This window comes from Mustela lutreola, chromosome 10 (assembly GCF_030435805.1).
Source record: "Mustela lutreola isolate mMusLut2 chromosome 10, mMusLut2.pri, whole genome shotgun sequence".
Taxonomy (NCBI): domain Eukaryota; kingdom Metazoa; phylum Chordata; class Mammalia; order Carnivora; family Mustelidae; genus Mustela; species Mustela lutreola.
This window is the reverse complement of record NC_081299.1, coordinates 30895398-30914674: the sequence shown is the minus strand read 5'-3', so window position 1 is coordinate 30914674 and position 19277 is coordinate 30895398. Positions and strand designations below refer to the sequence as shown.

General features: G+C 42.0%; 1 protein-coding gene across 1 annotated transcript in view; it reads right to left on the bottom strand.

The window, feature by feature from the left end:
• SMAP2 (small ArfGAP2) overlaps positions 1 to 18948 on the bottom strand; it is a 45877-nt gene extending 26929 nt beyond the window's left edge. Inside the window, exon 1 of the mRNA XM_059134875.1 lies at positions 18408 to 18948. Within this exon, the coding sequence (XP_058990858.1) occupies positions 18408 to 18510 (103 nt within the window). The 5' untranslated portion in view covers positions 18511 to 18948. The remainder of the gene's footprint in view (positions 1 to 18407) is intronic.
• Positions 18949 to 19277: the final 329 nt, after the last annotated feature.

Below are 19277 nucleotides of genomic sequence, written 5' to 3'. Positions count from 1 at the left end.
GGATGGTATGGTTGAAAATACTTACCTTCAGGAAAGCCTAGAGCTGCTTTCCCAAGAAGCCGCAGGGTGGAAGCAAAGAGTGTGGGAACTGGAGGGAAAAAACCGCTTGAAAATTCTAAGACACACATGAAATAGGCTGTAAATGATAAACGGACAGCCAGCTAAAAATCTCCGACTGAGTCTGTGCTGGCGATGACATGCCTGCCTGCTCTCTTTAGAGAAACATGACTGATGGCAGTTGGGATTATACAAAAAGAGTGGATCAGAAAATGGAGACCACCTAGACTATGAGTCCAAAGTCGATTGAAGAAACTCATCCATGACTTAAGCATCTCCTCAAAAAGTCCCAAAGGGAAAAAGCTAGGAACATTTTAAAAATTATGTAAAGAAAATCTAATGAAAAAATAGCTTACAGGTCCAATGAGAAATTTCCAAACTGAGCAAGTATCGTTGCAGTTTGAAGATTCACAGCTTACAAGTGACATTCAAGAGCTTTAGCTGAAACTTCTAACACTGACCCAGCTGAAGCAAGAACATATAAAGAAACGTGCAGAAAGCTAATCAACAAGGTAACGTACTGCTTAGAAATGAAGAAACTTCCCAAAGTGTACAAAAGCATCAGCGGTATACACCAGCAGTGCAGCTTCTATGGAGAGAGGGCCAAAGACCTAGAGAGAGAACTGGAAAGAAACACTTCCTCTGCCAAAGATGGATTATGTCCCATGAGAAAAAAGCTCAACAAAGTTGGTTGGCTTCCCTGTCGACTGAGAGGAAAGCTCAATGAGCTAAGAAAAGAAACTGGTCATAGCAGACAAAAATTGGCTAAAAAGAGAGTTTAAATTCCAACTTCCCCCCATTGGCTATTCAACAAGCGGAGGCTTGAAAGGGCCAGGGCATCCCTCTCCTTCATCAGGTTCCCCAGGAAGGAGGAGGGTTAAACCATGAGGCTCGAGGGACCCAGGGGCACATGTAGGTTTGATTTAGCTTCTACAGCAGCTGCGCTCTGAACATCCACATCCAACCAGGGGACATTTGCCTATTTCTCTCTTTAAAAGTAATTCTGCTTTATCTCTTTTTAGGAAATGGCTGTTATTTAATGGATGCTGCATTTGCTTTCATTGTAATCCCTCAGAAATTGCTTATGTCATTCTTAGGAACATATTATTTCCAGTTCATTGGACTCTCCAGAATTGGACCGTACAATTATTGCACTTTGATGTAAATAAAATATTCACTATTACTTAAACCATTAATTGAAGTCTGACATGATTACATAGAGATATTTAAAACAATACAGGAAATGCTATGAGCTTTTAATTCAAAATTTACAAAAGTAACTTAACGTTTATCTCAATAAATTTTTATTAGTTTTAAAAACAATGCAACACGGGCACCCGGGTGGCTCAGTCAGTTAAGCATCTGACTCCTGATTTCGGCTCTGGTCATGATCTCAGGGTCATGAGATCGAGCCCCATCTGCTGGAGATTCTTTCTCCCTTTCCCTCTGACAAATATACAAAACAAAATATACAAACAAATATACAAACAAAAAGCAAATGACACCCCTAGATAAACTTAGTAATATTTATATTCATTTAGCCCTAAATTGATAGATAAATTTAGCAGAATTAACATTTTGCAATTATCTCTTAATTTTTAAATTTCCTTTTAACCATTGTTACTTCATTTAGAATGTGCTTTGCTATTTAAAAAATGTGCTTTGCTGTTTAACTGTTTTTAAATTTTAAGGCAGTCAAAATAAAAGTCTTCCCCTCTAAAAAAAAAAAAAAAAAACAAAACAAAAAACAAAACAAAAAAAAACAGTTCTTGTTAAATAAATGCTCCCATGAGAGAGCAGTATACAAGTTGTAGTACATGCACTGGGCCTCCAAGTGGAAAGCCCCACTCTTTCTGGAGAACTTTCATGTCCATCTGGAGGATGAGGTCTCTTATTGTGTCAACCACCTCAGGAAGAAACCTGGATGCCTAACTACAGAGAAATGAGTAAAAGAGCCCTATGTGAGCAGCAGCACTAAAAGGCGAATTTGGATTTTACCTCAGGTCAAGTTCTCTGGAGAGTAAACTTCTGGATGGTGGATCCTTCGATAGTACCTTTCTCATGGAAGACAGCATGGTGCTCAGCAAAAAAAAAATCAAGCCAAGTAAGCAGGAAGCTACACTGGTCCCATAAAGCTAAGGCATGGAGACCTCAGGATCAGGAAGTAGAACAGGGACTAGGAACAAACCAAGGGAGGATCAGCAATTAAATTTTGAAAGGGTGATTATTTTTTAGTCCAAAAATAGTGGATTATTTTTTAGGGGTGTATATTTCGTAATAAATTCCCTTTTTTGTTTTCCCTTTGTACTCAAGAGTTCTAAACAGTCTTAACAAGACTAAGGGGGAAAGAATCAAAGGAAGTGATTTGTGTCTCTATACGAGCCAGAGCTTTGGAACAGAGATGGCAATATGAGGAAAGCATTGATAATCCAGGAGAAGCAAGCCCAAGTGAGAAAGGAAAGCAGGCAGGACACACTGGAGCTTCCTGGGCACCTATTATTTCTACTTTGGGTACTCCTTCCTGAATTCATATTTTGGAGGCTCTAAATTTTGGTCAATAAGGAAAACTGGACTACTTATACTTTCCTGATTAACTCTGGATTTCTCACAAATAGCTGTACCTGGGCTATTACTTCTATTTGCAAAACATCATTTTGTTAAAATCTTGCTCTATCCACTTTCCCAATCATGCCTCTTCTCCTTCCTGCCCTGATTCCCAGAGCATCTTGTTGTTGTCCTGTGGCACTCATCTATGGCTATTTTGTTGTTGGGTTTTATTTTTATCTTTATTTCTGTAAGCTCCTTTATGTAACAACTAATTTAGTATACTTTTTTAAAAACCTAGTATCTTTCTTATGTGGACTTGAGGTTTAAACTGTTTATTTACTCAGAAAATCACACAAAGATAATACATATCATGCTACATATAAAGTTAGGGAAAAGGTATCCTTAAGGATGCCCTTAATGCTCTTTGTCTCCTGGATAGCCCATGATATTTTAGCTCCAGCCAATTTCCTCTGAACAAAGACTCTGCTTAAAGCATTTATGAATAAGATAGAAGAGTGTCGGGTGAGACATGGCATCTCCAAAAAGGGAGGGAGGAAATAAAAAAATAGCTGCTTTCATTGGGGGCAGGAAGGAGATTGTTTCATTAGGAGCTAAACAGTGAGACTATCTCAGTATGAACAATTGTTTGGCTTGAAGGCTTTATGTGGGCAATTACTCCAGCAAAGGCTCAGCTGGGATGGAACACAGAGCCTGCAAGGATGGAGGGATAGGGACTGACACAGGCTTAAGTGTCTCGGTCATGGCTTTGGAATCCCAAAGCATCCTAGCAAGGATGCTCACAAAACGTATTCTACCCAGTTGACAAACAGTACCTAACCCAGTCAAGACTATGGATTTGCAAAAAATGAGGAAAAGATGGCATGGGGTGAAAAGTCATTCAACCTAAAATCAACATATTATAGCAAAAGTAACAAGTATTAAAAATAGATCTCATAAGAGAACTAGTACATTTCAATCACTACCTCAATGGCTAACAGCAGGCTGTGGGGAGGAGGTGTACAGGGAGGGATCACTGAACTAAAAGCTGGGCAATCTTTTTTTAAAAAAGATTTTATTTATTTGACAGAGAGAGACACAGTGAGAGAGGGAACAGAAGCAGGGGGAACGGGAGAGGGAGAAGCAGGCTTCCCGCTGAGGAGGCAGCGCGTTATGGGGCTCGATTCCAGGACCCTGGGATCATGACCTGAGCGGAAGACAGACGCTTAACAACTGAGTCACTCAGGCGCCCCTAGGCAATCATTTCAAAGTTGGCCAAGTGGACCTGATGTTTCAAAACTTGGTATTATAATTGAAAGAATTTCCTATCACTCATGACCTCATTTCAGGTAACAAAAGCTCATCTAATTCACCTGAAGTCATTGTCTTCACCCTCTAAGGACATTTATTTCTGTACATTTTTTAGGTTCTTTCACCTTAAAGCCTTAATTTTCTCTTGGCAACAACCAGCATCTACTCATATTGTGAAAAAATACTGAAGATGCAAAGAGAGCCCACCCCATTAGGAAAGGCATATCTTGAAAAGAAGCCACTAAAGAAGAGTGATACAGCCCTTGACCAATGAGGTTGCTCTTCATTCTCCATCCCCAGGATCAGTAATAAGCAAAAGAGGAACAATATGAAAACACATATTAAAAATAGCCCACCTTCAAACAGTATCCCTCTTCTCTTCCTGGAGCAATGCAACTGAATCAATTTCCCCCAAGGGGCAATGTCAATGTCTGGAGACATTTTTAATTGTCACAACTGGCTGGGGGGCAGGAGCAGGGGCAAAGAATGCTACTGACATCTGGTAAACATCCTACCAGGCACAGGACAACCTCTCAACAAAGAAGCATCCAAAATATCAACAGTGCTGAGGTTCAGAAGTCCTTCTCTACAGGCATCATTCCTAGGCCATTTAGTTTGAAGCGTGTGAGATGAAGAACTACCAATTCTGTGAAGAGTCTCTTCTCTTGTTCTGTAACATACAGATAAATATTTAGACATAGAATTCCCAAACTGGCAAGAACCTTAAGGATTATCTAGTCAAGCACAGTTGGAGAAACTAAGGTCCAGAGTGGTCAAGTCATTTACCCAAGTTCATAGAAGAAATCAGCAGCTGGGCTGGAATTAGAATCATCTTTATACACCCAACTATGGGTTATACACGGATGCTCAATGATGATCGCTAAACTGATACCCTGTTCTTTAGGTGGTCTTTTCTACTGTGATATGCAATTCACTCTCTACCACTGGGAAGCCCAACATCTAAGATTGTGTATGAAGGTTCGTTTACACCCCTTCCTACCCACATTCTTCTTCCTCAAAGGAAGCCCAGAAGTGGAGAAGATACTAGAGCTCAAGAACAAGTGGCCAGGGGGTGCCTGGGTGGCTCAGTGGGTTAAAAGCCTCTGCCTTCGGCTCAGGTCATGATCCCAGGGTCCTGGGATTGAGCCCCACATCGGGCTCTCTGCTCACCGGGGAGCCTGCTTCCCCCTCTGTCTCTCTGCCTGCCTCTCTGCCTACTTGTGATCTCTATCAAATAAATAAAATCTTAAAAAAAAAAAAAAGAACAAGTGGGCAGGCAGAATATGCTTTTCAATTATTTGAAGGGAGGTTCATGCCCTTCCAGCAAAAGGAAGCTTTACACAAAACCTGAGTCCACAAACAAAGCCTTGTGCAAGACCACGGACACATGACGTTCTCTCCCCAATGGTATGCAGCAGCTTTCCTAACACATCAGAGGAGCGTCAACCAATGGCAAACAGAAGGAAAATCAGTGCCAGTTAACTGAATCACAACTGTATTCAAACAAGCTAGAGAACTTTCATTTCCAAACAAACAGCAGACAAGAAATTAATTCTGGGATCAAAGTACAAATGGTCAGTCCAGTGGCAAGCTAAATGTTAGTCATCAAAACAGCCCTGGTTTAAGGGAGGAGAACAAAGGGTGAAGATTTGGCCCTTTCAAAAAGAAAACACTACCACGTTTCAAAACTAGATGTTTCAGAATTGGGTATAATGAGATTCAGGTCAGGTGTGGTGCAAGGGGGTGGGGCAGATGTCAGCCGTGTGTGGATAGAAAGGTCCTGCAAAAAGAACATTGTGTAGAAGAACCCAGGGCAGGTCTCTAGGAAAAAAAAAATCACAGCCTCAAAAGAGCTAAAGCGAGGTTCTTCAAATTAAACAAACCTGCTCCAGGGGATACAAGAAGAGCTTTTAAAACTGCTGCAAGGTTATTATTAATTTCTGCAGCACCTGAGAACAGTGTCTAAATATTTACTCCCATCCCACAAAAAGGCTAAAGGAGTGCTTTTCCAGCCTCCTGTTTCACACCCCATGCTACCGTTCTCCCAAGATGCAAGATGATGCATCACACCAAAACCTCCCACTGAGAGGGCAGAGTACTAGCTTCGTGACTGGCTCCAGCTTTCAATGCAGCACGGATGCCAAAAGCACAAAAAAGAAATGGCACAAAGAAGTAACTACAACAAAGCAGCCATGATATTCACCTGCTCAGATTCCTGGAATGTCACAGATCTTCAAATATCTGAGTTAACAGCATGAGGCTGACTTTCAGAAGACAAAAGAGAAAAAGAATATGATCCAAACACACCTTAATAGAATAAGAGAGCTCACAATGGAGGCACAGACCCTGCGTGTCTGATGTTGCATCAGACATACGTATATACAGGGGACACAGTCCCTGTCCTGAAGGAATTTCTAGTCCTAGGAAAGCTCTGATTTAAAAAAACAAAAACAAAAAACAAAAAACCAGAGGGGCCTGGCTGGCGTAGTCGGTTAAACGCCCGATTCCTGGTGATCTCAGCGTCCTGAGACTGAGCCCCACACTGGGCTCTGCACTCAAGTGCTGAATCTGCTTAAGACTTCCTCTCCTTCTCCCTCTTTCCCTGCTCTCTCTCTCTCAAATAAATAATCTTAAAAAAAAAAAAAGAAAAGAAAAGAAAAGAAAAGAGGTCCTACCAATGTAGGACCTCTACTCCACCTTCCCTGTGCCCTGGTTAAGTGAAGGAGGACTGTATGAACAACACAAGATGCTGATCAAAACCCAACAATAGCTCCATGTATTAAGCATATAATGTGGAAGACGGTGCATGAGATAAGAATATATCTTGGGGGGGGGGGGCGCCTGGGTGGCTCAATGGGTTGGTTAAGCCTCTGCCTTCAGCTCAGGTCATGATCCCAGGGTCCTGGGATAGAGCCCCACATCAGGCTTTCTGCTCAGCAGGGAGCCTGCTTCCCCTGCACTCTCTGTGTGCTGCTCTGCCTACTTGTGATCTCTCTCTCTCTGTGTCAAAGACATAAATAAAATCTTAAAAAAAAAAAAAAAAGAATATATCTTGGTCCATCTCTCTGTGATCATGTTCCATAAATCTGTTCCTTATGGTCAAGTCAGGATTCTCTGCAGCTCTCCACTCCTTGCCGCAACAGATGTCCACTACAGTGCAGTTTAGAATGATGACCCCACAGCAGGGCTGTCTCTGCATGGGCTCAGCCCAGGGGACATCCTGAAACTTTTTTTTAAATTAGAGGGCCCCCGTGACCACTCACCTCTGAACACATAAATAATCCATTAGTCTAACAGCAACAGAAAAATTTACATTGTAGCAACATTTATAATACTGAAAATCTAAAAATTCAAATGTCTAAGAATTGGGCAGGAGTTAAGTAAGTAATGACATATTCAAATGATGGAATATAATAAAGGTATTTAAATGTTTTTAATGTCATTAAAAATGCTTATGATAAATGTTAAGCAAAACAATAATGATAAAAAATTATTATGGAATAAGTACAAGTAAAAAAAAATGGATGATAGGGATTATGTGAAATATCTTCTCCAACATTATATTTTTTCACATCCCAAAGATTTTCTCCCCAAATTTTTTCACAAAGATTGTTTTCACAAAAAGCGTGCACTTTTTTTTAAGATTTTATTTATCTATTTATTTATGAGAGAGAGGTCAGAGGTGGGGGGAGGGGATAGGGACAAGCAGATTCTGCTGAGCACCGTGCATAGGGCCCGAAGGGGTGACGGGGTGGGGTCAGGGGGTGAGGGGTGTTTGATCCCACACCTGAGATCATGACCTGAGCCAAAATTAAGAGTCAGCTGCCCAACCTACCGAGCCACCCAAGCACCACAAAGTACTTTTTTTTTTTTTTAAGATTTTATTTATTTATTTGACACAGAGAGAGAACACAAGCAGGGGGAGCGAGAGAGGGAGAAGCAGGCTTCCGGCCAAGTAGGGAGCCCGATGCAGGGCTCGATGTGGGACTCGATCCCAGGACACTGGGATCCCAGGACACCGAGCTAAAGGCAGACGCTTAACTGACTGAGCCACCTGGGCGCACCCCGAAGTGTTTTTTAAAGAAGTAGCATTTAATAACGTTTAGCTAATAAGCGTATGGGCGCTCACACCTCCCCACTCACCAATATCCCACAAGACAAAAAAAATAACTGGCCTATGGTAATGAATCTTTTCTCTTCCTCCAATGTATTAAGAAGCCTAATGAAACTGAGCCCTATTTTTACTCTGCCCACAGCATGGTCCCTTGATCTGAGTCACTTGTGTCAGACTTCTGTGCAGAAACTAGGCTCAGAACAAAGTCAGAAAGCTCAGAGGAACTGCTTTGGAATCTTCCTTCCAGTGCTACTTTAATAATTCTTCCCTTCTCTCACCTACAAGCTGGATGTTAACACAGCACTCGCACTTCAGGAAAGAGTTTTTCCCACAGTTTTCCTCACTCTGAAACAGTTCCTCTAACCAAACTTCTCAGGCCTACCTTCAGAGAGTCAGGGTCTCCGGTTCCAAATAGCTGTTCTTTCAACAAATGTGTTTTCAACATAGCAGAAGTGCCTGAATCTTTTCACTTTTTCCTTCTCAATCAGCTGTCACACTTAAATTTGTTTCCGTTAACTGTGCTGTTTATTGCTATTTTGAATAAAAGCATCATGGTAAGAACAGGGGATTTCCTTCCTATTTCTCACTGAAGGGCTTGTGCTGGTTATGACCCAAGTGGTAAAGTATCCATAAGAAGAAGACAGCACCCTCTCCTCTCAGAGCTTCAGAATGCAGCCTAAGATGTTACCGGCTCACACAGGAAATTCTGTAAGAAATTATTTTTTGAAAGCATAAGAAGGAAAGCAACCATCTAAACAATATTAATATAAAATGTAACTCAAGGCTTGAAACACCAGAGAACTCATTTTTAACTCTACACATGGGGGGACTTCCAGTAAGGCAAGGAAAGAGGAAGAAGCTGAACAACAAAATGTACTTTCAGTGCACTTCAGGAAGTAACGCTGTAGGATTAATAGCAATAAACCCCAGTCTAAAGATGTAAGCTCTGTGGTAGAGGGGGATTTTACGGTCTTACCAACACTAGCTGGGAAAGACAGCATGTTAGTTTGGAAAAAAAAGAAAAGGTGCTCTATTTCCTCAAATCACGCTAGGCCAGGCTTATCGACTATAGCTGAGAAGAGGTTTGCGTTACTCCTGTATCTGCCTTATTATTTTCGACACATCATAAAAAGAGAACATTACACATTTATTTTTTGGGTGAGGAGAAAGGACATGGAGCCGGAGGGATCCAATTCTCATGGTTTCAGATTAAGAAATTTCTTTTTGAAAGTCCTAACTTGAAATTTTTGAAAAATCAACATTCTCCAGTTGGGCTTATGAAATCCAAAACTTCCTAAATAAACTGTATCCTACATGCATTTAAAAGCACCAGAACACACAGAGGAAATATGCAGACTTGGAGGGGGGCAGGGCTATGGTCGACAAAAATGGTCGGAGAACTACTTAACATTACTTGAAGATGAAAAGCAGCAGCAATATTAAAATCTTATTACTACCCACTGGTACGTTACAAAGGTGGGATTCCAGAGCAAGTTTCGGCCACACGTGAGGGAGGGTGAGGGGAAGGCGCGGGGCAGAGGAATGTTGGACAAACTAAAGACAACCGCCTGGGCAGCCTTACACTGATGGATGGCCACAGCTGAAGGCAGATTTGGCTCATCTCTGGGGTTTTCCACTGGGAAGTGGCCTGCAGTTCAGCCATCAATGGACCAGCATCCACAACGCCTGTGGGGAAATACAGGAGCCAGAAAAGTGGGGTAGGGAAGGAGAAAGTTTGGAAAACGGAAGAGTCAAATACAGTAGCAAAATGTTGTAATTATTAAACATGAAGCTTCAAAAATGCAGATGTACCTCTTAAATTGAAATGAACTGGCTGAAAAGAACTGGTACTCTGGGAAGCAGTCTGATATGTTTTTTAGAACCAAATTACTTTTTAATTATATCTGTGAATTATACCTGCCAAGAAGAAATTAATTTTTGGAGGAAAGAGGAAAAACAATGAAACCTATGCAATTTTTACAGACGGTAACTTTACTCAGAGTCCCCTACCCATGGCCTCTGTGGAAAATAACAGCCTAAGAAGAAACATACTCACACTCCACTGAAAACCTTCGCTGGCCTACTTCCACCAATTCCATTAATGTAGCAGGGGCCCAAAGGCAGGTGACCTGATTGACAAAAAAAATGCCCTTCGACAAAGTGCCAAACTTCTATCATGTAACTCATTAAACACTTTATAATGAAAAAGAAAACTACCAGCAATAACTTGGGAAGCTTGGCCTTTAAATGGAGCAGCAGCAACCTTCCTTATAAAACAAAAAATACTTTTCAGGTCCAGAAGAAAGTTAATCAGTGGTCTCAACTCCCTCCCCTAGTGCTAACCTCTCTGAAGCCATGGGGGAAAAACCCCAGACAAACCAATAAGACCAGTTAAAATGATATGTGGCATAAGAAAAGTTAGCTCTACTATAATTTCTGTAACTGTCAAGGCAAGTCTAATCTGTACCATGAGGCTACCATCCTCAAAACTCTCTTTGTACATCTTATGTGTTGATTCAAGTCTTTCAGTTGTAGATGGGACAAGCTCAATGTATGTGTGTACATACACATATGTACACGTGTACACACACACACACATACAATCATGCCCAAGGCATCCCAGGATCAGGAAACTTATTTCCTGAGTAACCAAACTGATAAACTGCTCCTGGAAGATTCAACAGAAGCCAATTTTCCTAGACACACATCCTAATTATTTAGGCAATGACTGAGTCGTTACATTACTTCCTCGGACTAATTATTACTTCAGCAACAGTTAAGATTCCTTAGAAGCACAAAGGTTGTATCTGCCTAAAAACCCTTATCTCTCATTCAAAATAACTCAACTATTTACCTACAAGGAAGAAGAATTACATCTTGGGAGATTTTTTTAAGTGCCTTTGTGCCTCAGCCTGTCTCCACTTGGATCCTACCTTGTTCCATTCCATCAGTGGGAGCTACAGCTCCCAGGCTCTCTTGCCAACCAATTTTTGGGTAAGTTCCATCAACAGGAGGTAACAGATAAGGGTAAGATAGAGGAGGAGGAGGAGGAGGGAAGCCAGGGTAATGCTCTCTTAATAGAGTCACAGCTCCTGCTGCCACCAAACAGCTTTTCTTTCCATGCTTCTAGCTCGTACCAGATAGCTCAGACTTCTAGCCTTTGGTGACATCAACACCTTCTAATTTCCTTAAAAGCACACTAGCTCCCAGGTGTTGCTAATCTCTGGGTTGCCTCACCAGGCCATTTACCTTCTAAGTTCTTACATCATCCATGTAACCTAGTCTGTATATTAAATCCCTCTGCTTGGGGCACCTAGGTGGCTCAGTCAGTTAAGCATCTGCCTTCAGCTCAGGTCATGATCCCAGGTTCTGGGAAGGAGCCCCACATCAGGCTCCCTGTTCAGTGGGGAGCCTGCTTCTCCCTCTCCTCCCCACTCCTGCTCACGCTCTCTCTCTCTCAAATAAATAAATAAACAAAATCTTTTTTTAAAAAAACTCCCTCTGCTTGTACTATCTACAGTGGGGTTTGTTTCTCAGCTAGGTCCCTGACTTGAAAATATGTTTAAAAACTTGGGTTTCTTAAGAATTAAACAAATATTCAGATAACCTGTTTAAGATTTCTTATAAAAAAACAAATGATTTATAGATGGCAAGATCAATTCATTCATTCAAACACATACTTACTAAGAGCTCCATCTATACCAAGCACTACTCTTAAGTGTTGGGAATACTTTGGTGAACAGGCACAATCACCCTATCCTCATGGAGCTTACATTCTAGTAGACACGTTAACAGTGGCACAGTATAATTTTTCAAAAATTTATCAATATAGGAATATTTCTTTAACAATAGAGGAATTTGGTAAAAAGTGAATTAACCTTAAGGTGTTCTACTCTACATAGATTTGATTCCTACCTTTTCAGTGTGGTAAGCTGAACTGTCACATTCCAGAGGCCAATACAGAACTTCTTCAAAATTAGTATCTACTTAAACTGGCCACTTGCTCAAACAGAAGTACAACTGTGATAAGGATTTAAGCAGACACAATAACAGAAGTTAGGCACTGTATGCTTAGAATGTAAAACATATGTGTGTTCTATGCAGATTACTGCTTGGCATCTTTTCTACAGGGGATATTTGGAGGAGTTGAGTCTGAGTCCATTTAACAAGTCAGTTTGTCCCTTGGCTGTGGCATAGGGGGCATCCATCAACATAACATACAGAGCCAGCTGCAATGTGCATCATGAGTAAAGTGCAGCAGTCATTAATTGCATGACATCATTTTTAAGACAGAATTTTCAGGCAGAAGAATAGAAACAGACAATGACTCATATGGTGAACAGTTAGTTATATAGACAACTGTGCCCAAGAAAGCTGCCACCTACATGTCATAATGACATCAGATGAAAAATGCACAAAGTAGTTTTCTGATTTATTGGAAAGCAATAGGTTTGCTGAAAAGGATACCGAGATATCAAGCTGCAGCTACCTGCTTACACTTCCTGAGCACCAAGCAACCGAGAGCACACATCAAATATTCAGCACTCTTAGACCACTAGAGTATATAAGCGCGCTCAGCCTCAAAAAACTCAGGGTCAACTCAGAAATGACATAATAGCTACTGCTGGCATTTCACTAGACTTTTGTAAGATAATTTAATGTACTCATGTACAGTTCCATGTTGGTCTTGTGGGCACAATACTGAAATCTTTCTTCTACTCATCAGTTAGGAAACATTTCATGTCTGCAATGGTTGTAATTTCATTTGAGTAGCAGGTAGACTTCGAATAGTATGGGGTTCTTACACAACATAGAGTCTAAAGCATATTCATAATCTCAGTAATACATAGGAAATGAACGACAGGGCTAGGATTTTAACCTTATAGGTCCCTGCCTAACTTTATCCCTTGCCGTGACCCAAGATGTAGTTAAAATACACGAGAGAATCCCACCCCCCAACACACACATTCAATACCTTAGAGGCTTTGCACATTCTGTTTCCTCTGCTTAGAAAGCCAAGTTCCCTAAAATCACCTGGCAAAGTCATGCTTATCATTCAAGACAGCCTACTTGTCTCTTTGAAGCCATAACTTCCTGAGGCAGACGTGTTTGCTTTCTCCAGAGCTTTCAATTCTCCCTGCACACAAGGCCATCATGATAATACCACATTGCATCATTTATCAGTTTACACATCTGCTTCCCCATTCAATTGTATGATCCTTTGGACCAAAGACAGGATCTCTGAATCTACTACATATCCTCATACGGTGTCTGACACAAAGTAAGTGCTTAATATTTTCAGAATGAATATATATAGTGTGGGATTGCAGGCTTGCAGAGTTCCCCCTAGATGATAAGGCATTTTTTATTCTCTATTCCACTGCCACAGAATGATATTTAAAGGACAAGGAGAACAAACAGGAAGGTATCTCCCAGGGAACAGGCTTAACAAGTTGATATTAAAAGACAATCTAATGAGGACTTTGATAAATTACTTTCAGTGTAACTGTGTCAACCTAACCATGACTGTTTGAGTTAAGGTGCATTAGCTGTAAAAACCCAGAAAAGCTATTTAATCTTCACTGGAGAAGGGTGTTTACAACTAAAGATGGACACAAAACTTCTGTTGTCCAAATCTGATGGAATTTTTTATTTAATCTCTCAAGAGGTGCCACAGATAGAGGTAAAATAATTAAAAATTGACAGGAAAGTTCATGTTCTAAGGAATACTATTTAACAAGCAATGACTTAGCTATCTATCAACACAAAACAAATATAAAGCAAAGCTAGAGATTAATTTACTGGAGTTAAAATTTAGGACTACTGTAGAAAATTTCTACACAAAGATTCCCTGGTCTAATCTTTCATACAAGTTTAAAGAGTGAGGAAGAATCCAGAGTCCATCCTCAAGGGTACTATAAAGTCCATTTGCAAAAATGCCAGAACCCCCATATGTAGGAGATGGTTTTGGCTTAAAAACTAGGGAATTATTGGGTGAGTCATTCTAACCATGGCTTCCAGTAACCAGAGTATTTAAGGGAAGAGAGTCAGAGAGTGAAACAAATAAAACCAAGACAGAATAAATAAGACCAGCAATGGTGGTAATAAGCAATGCTTACATGTGTGTAACACTTTAGTTCCCAGGCACTTTCATTTTTCAAATGAGGAAAATTTAACTGAGAAAGTTCAGTGCAGTGCTGAAGGTCACAAAGCTAAAATAAACAGAGTGAAGGAGTTTAACTGGATGTTTCAACATCAAGTCGAAGGCCCCTTCCATTATTTTGCTTCTTTGCCACCTCAAAGGTGGATTCATATGAGCTATGGATGAGCCTAGGACACTAAGATTCCTTCAACAAGAGCAGATGTTTCCAAATCACTTAGGCATATTTTTCAACTTAATCAAGATAACCTAGATAGAGCCTTAGAAAATCCCTTGAAAGAATGAAGAAAGCTCAACATGCATGGGGAGAACACTTTCATGCTTTCCACGTTATACTGCTGATTGAAAAATTCAAGGTGCCACGGACTGTGAATAATACACTACGTCTTGCATAAAAGCACTGCAAAAGAATATATTTAAATGTAGTTGTTTGCCTGCACATATATTCTTTCTTAAAAGTCCCCTAAGAAATTATCAAAAGTGGTTACTTCTAGGAAGGGAAAATGGTGGCTGGTGGCTAAGGGATCAGGAATAAGAACACAACTCTTCATTATACAATATTTACCTCGGGACCTTTTATATATTTTTTTAAGATTTTATTTATTCATCTGACAGAGAAAGAGATCACAAGTAGGCAGATAGGCAGGCAGAGAGAGAGGGGGAAGCAGGCTCCCTGCCGAGCAGCCAGCCTGATGTGGGGCTCCTTCCCAGGACCCTGAGATCATGATCTGAGCTGAAGGCAGAGGTTTAACCCACTGATCCAGCCAGGTGCCCCAATCTTTTATATTTTGAACACATGAAAGTGTTACCTTTTCCAAAAAGCAAATTTAAATCTTAGAGTATATAATGGAAATTGGAACAGAGGCAATGGTTTGGTAATTCAAGGTAAAACATTTCAGAGATAGGATGCAGCAGAAGGGAAAAGTACAAAATATTACAAAACTTCTGCCAAGCTCCAGAATTCCAGGTGGGGTTTCACAGACCAAAGTAAATATTCCACAAGACCATCAAATCTCTTCTATTTTAATTCTTTGCTCGTTAAAAAGCTCTCAATATTTTTAAATTTTTTATTTATTTAATTTTTTTTAACCAACTTTGGTACTGAGAAAGTAATATCCCAGTAGTGGACACTGGTATTCGGGTCATCAGAAAGATAGATCCTTACATGGTAAATAAGAGTGCCTAGTTTAAACCGGTCTCTGAAGAGGTTGATTAGGAGTTATTCCAGGCACACTGACAGAATATGCAACCGCAGAGCTGATGATTAAGCCTTGAACTAGTACAGCCTCACAAGGGTCTATCCAAAAATGAGACCCAGTCTAAACTAGGTAGAGTTACCACTTGACGTATCTGGAATTTTTAGTATGTTTGTCCTTTGTTCTATCACTACTTAAGTCAGTCCAAAAATTTACTCTAAAGGTCACAGTGTCTTTGGGTGATGAGGAAACCGTATCTTTGGGCCTAAAACTAAATCAAAGCACTTTTTCAAGGCAGTATCTAAGCAGCTTTATTTGCCACACAGGAGTTATTTCAGTGCCTTAAGGGTCCCAGAAACTGGTGTGTCTTACACTCAAAAGAGTTAAAAATCCCAGAATCAACAAAACTCATACTACGTAAAGACACGTGCTTGTTCTCTACTCTTGATGTTCACATTACATATTCAAAGATAGTAAGATCCTTAAACAAGTATAAGATTTTAAAAGAAGAGCCACTGCCAAAGGGTTATTTTAGAACATCAGAAAAATACTGCTCATATAGTCTATGGTCCAGGGCCTTATCATCTGATTTAATATTAATAGATTAGCAATCACTCATCACGTCCTGTACGATTAGCTCTCAATTTTCAAAGAAACAACATGAGACACAGAGATAAACTCAGATCCAAATCTCATTTTCCAAACCCAATAGTTTTTAAATACATTCTCCCACTACATGTATTTTTTACCAGAGCTAATAGGTAACTTAATCTGATAAGAGTGTCTTTTCCTTCTGTATGATCCAGTAGTTGTCTGTGTGATCATCACGACGACCAAAATTAGGGAAGAGGAGGAGGAAAATTAGTGAGAAGGGCTGAAAGTGTGGAAGGAGCTAGATAATATACAAACTGGGTAAACTAAGGCCTAAACAACATGCTATTTAACTGAACTGAAAGATGACTGACACCTTACCATTTCGTGTTTAATACAATGGCCGATTCACTGAAGCCACCAAGCCAAAATGTAAAACTAATTTTTGAAAAATCGTTTCAAGAACCAGGATTCTACCATTGACAGGGGTTAACAAAGTTTACAACCCAACAGTTACTAGTTCTCATCAAGAACTAACTAATATTTCATTATCTGATCCCCACTAATGCTATTGATAAAGAGCAATGGAAAATTTGGGGGAAGAAGTGATGAATCAAGCTCTCTCTTCCATATGCTGTATTTCACTGAAATATGAGTAAGTGTGAGTGGTAGGAGAAACAGAGAGTTGAGGGTAGTACTAATCATCAAAATGGCATCTGACTCCCCAAATGTAGCAATGTTCACTCTAGTGGGATGCTTCACTGTGACTCAAGATCTGTCAACTGAGGTCAAAGGGAATTTGAGTAAAGCCAGGAAATATACTCCTAAACTTTAAACTGAATCTTCCAAAAAGTCTAGGACGATATTTAACAAGACTCAACTATAAGAAATTAAACCTACTCAACATAAATGGATTCTAAAATATTTTTAAAGCAATTTCTCACTAAGCAAAAATGCAGGAAAGAAGTCTGGAGACATGCTTTCCTAAAAGTACATGCCATTTATTTATTGGCAGAGGACATTAAAACTACTAGATGTTTAAACCAATGTATCACTCCCCTGTTCTCCTTACATAATCTTTTTTCTTTCCAAAATAAAAGGTAATTACCCAAAGGCATCAATTACACATGTACTTCCTTTCCCAATATTGATAAACACAAATACATTTGAATCTTTGGTGTATACTATGCACCCAACATGCTGCATGGCAAATGACTGTGGCAAATCCACTGCATTATGAACAGAAGCAAACTAACAATAGCTCCCAAAATATAACTATCCCCTTCTCTCCAAAGCGAAAAGAATTTTCCCAACTTCTCCAATTACATTCCAAAGAATTCAGAAAGAAAATAAGGAGACAAAATATTTACAGAAGTTTGTATCTATAAATTTTGAGTGCTAATAACCAAGCTTTCACTTATAACCCAGCTTTCTTATACTACTGATTTTTAATCAGATCAAATCCTGCATCTTGGAGGGCACAGCAAACAAAGACTAAATGGTTCTAACAATATACAGTGATCATTTTTCACCTTTGGAAGGGTAATGACCACGGAAGCAACAAATTTGATGCATCCCCTGCTTCCTTCTCTCCACTGATTAAACGAATCCTGCACTACAGCCACAATCTGCTAATTTCTGCCACCGCACAAACGCGCGCGCGCGCGCACACGCACGCACACACACACACACATATACGCGCGCGCGCGCGCACACACACGGCCTCCAACGCACTCCACGGCCAGGGCTAGGCTGTCTAGAAATCCGCACTGTGTCACTGCATAAGGCAGGTTCCCACTTCACACATCCAGGAAGAAGAAAGCCACCTATGCACTCTGTCAGATCTCAGCAAGACTGTAAAATGACAGAGGGAGCTGCTAAGCAGATAGCGGGCAGCAACAATCACCACCTCAAAAAATTATTTAAGCGGTTTTCCTGCCGTCATCTCACTTCCCTCCTCCTCCTCCCTCCTTCTCTTCCTCCCCCTCTCTCAGCCTCTTCCCGCGCCCCCCCCCAACCGCCTACACACACACACACACACACACACACACACACTGCAGTTCATCCCCCCGTTTTGCAAGTGTAAGTCGGTGAGCTCTGGGCTGCCTCGGGAAAGACAATCGGCCCGGAACCCATTCGGAGCCCTAACATACAGACCTTCTCACCTGCACACCCCATGCCAATGCCACCCCCACCTCCACCGCTCTCCCACCCCCCACCCCTCCCGCCAAGCACTCACACTCTCCCTCGCAGCCTCTCCCCACGCCGACCCCGGCGCCGCAGAACACCCAGCAGCCTCCTCAGTCAGAGGAGCACGCCTTACCATTTACCAGGATTCGGGAGGCCTAAGCTCCAGAAACCCCCTTCCCACCCAGGTCACCTCCCAGGCGCGGCGGGAGGCTGGACCCCTCGCCCGCCGGAAGGGATGCGCTACCTTTGGACTGGCAGTCCGCGCAGAACTTGTTATCCTCCTCCAGCAGCAGGTTGGCCAGGACCGCCTGGTACCGATCCACGTCCTTCACCGACTTGCCCGTCATGGCCAGGGTGCCGGCGGGGGCAGAGGGCGAAGCGCCCTGCCCGCCCCTAGGAACCTCTGCCTCAGTCGGGAGGTGAGGACTCCCGGTCCCCCGCCCAGGGGCACCTCCTGAGCGGGGCGGGAGGGGGGTAACCCCTCCTCTCCGGCCCAGCCCCGCGCCCCTTCTCTCGTCAGCCGCGCTCGCCCCCAACCCTGCAGCCCCTCAGTGCGGCGCCCCCTGGCGGGCTTAGGGAAAGGCCCGAGTCCAGAGGAGGGTGCCGGACTAGAGACCCTTAGCCCAGGCAAACGGAGCGCGCAGGGACGACCCCCCCCCCCCCCCCCGCCGGCCTGTCTGCGGGTCGTGAGTCCCGCGCCTCGGTTTCCCAGGCAGCTGCCGCCTGCTCAGCCACCACCTCGGCCGCCTACTTCCGGCAGCTCTTCCTCTCCACCTCCACCCAGCCCAGCCCGCGCATGCGCCCCGCCCCTACCGCGTCGCACAGGGCTCTTCCCTCGGTTCCGCCTCTCAGGAGCCAATCCGGGCAGAAGTGAGGGGCGGAGCTTGCGGTGGGCGGAGGGAGGAGTGGGCACGCCTCCTGCGTGTACTTGGAAAAGAATGAATGGAGTGGGGGAAAGTGAAGGAAAACAACAATTAACATTCGCTGAGTTCTTACTAGGTGCCAGGCTCTGTGTTAAGTGCTTTATTAGAATTATCCCAATATAATCCTCAAAATGTCTCTATGAGTTAAATATTTATCGTTCTTATGTAACCTGAGGGTTGCAGCTACTCCA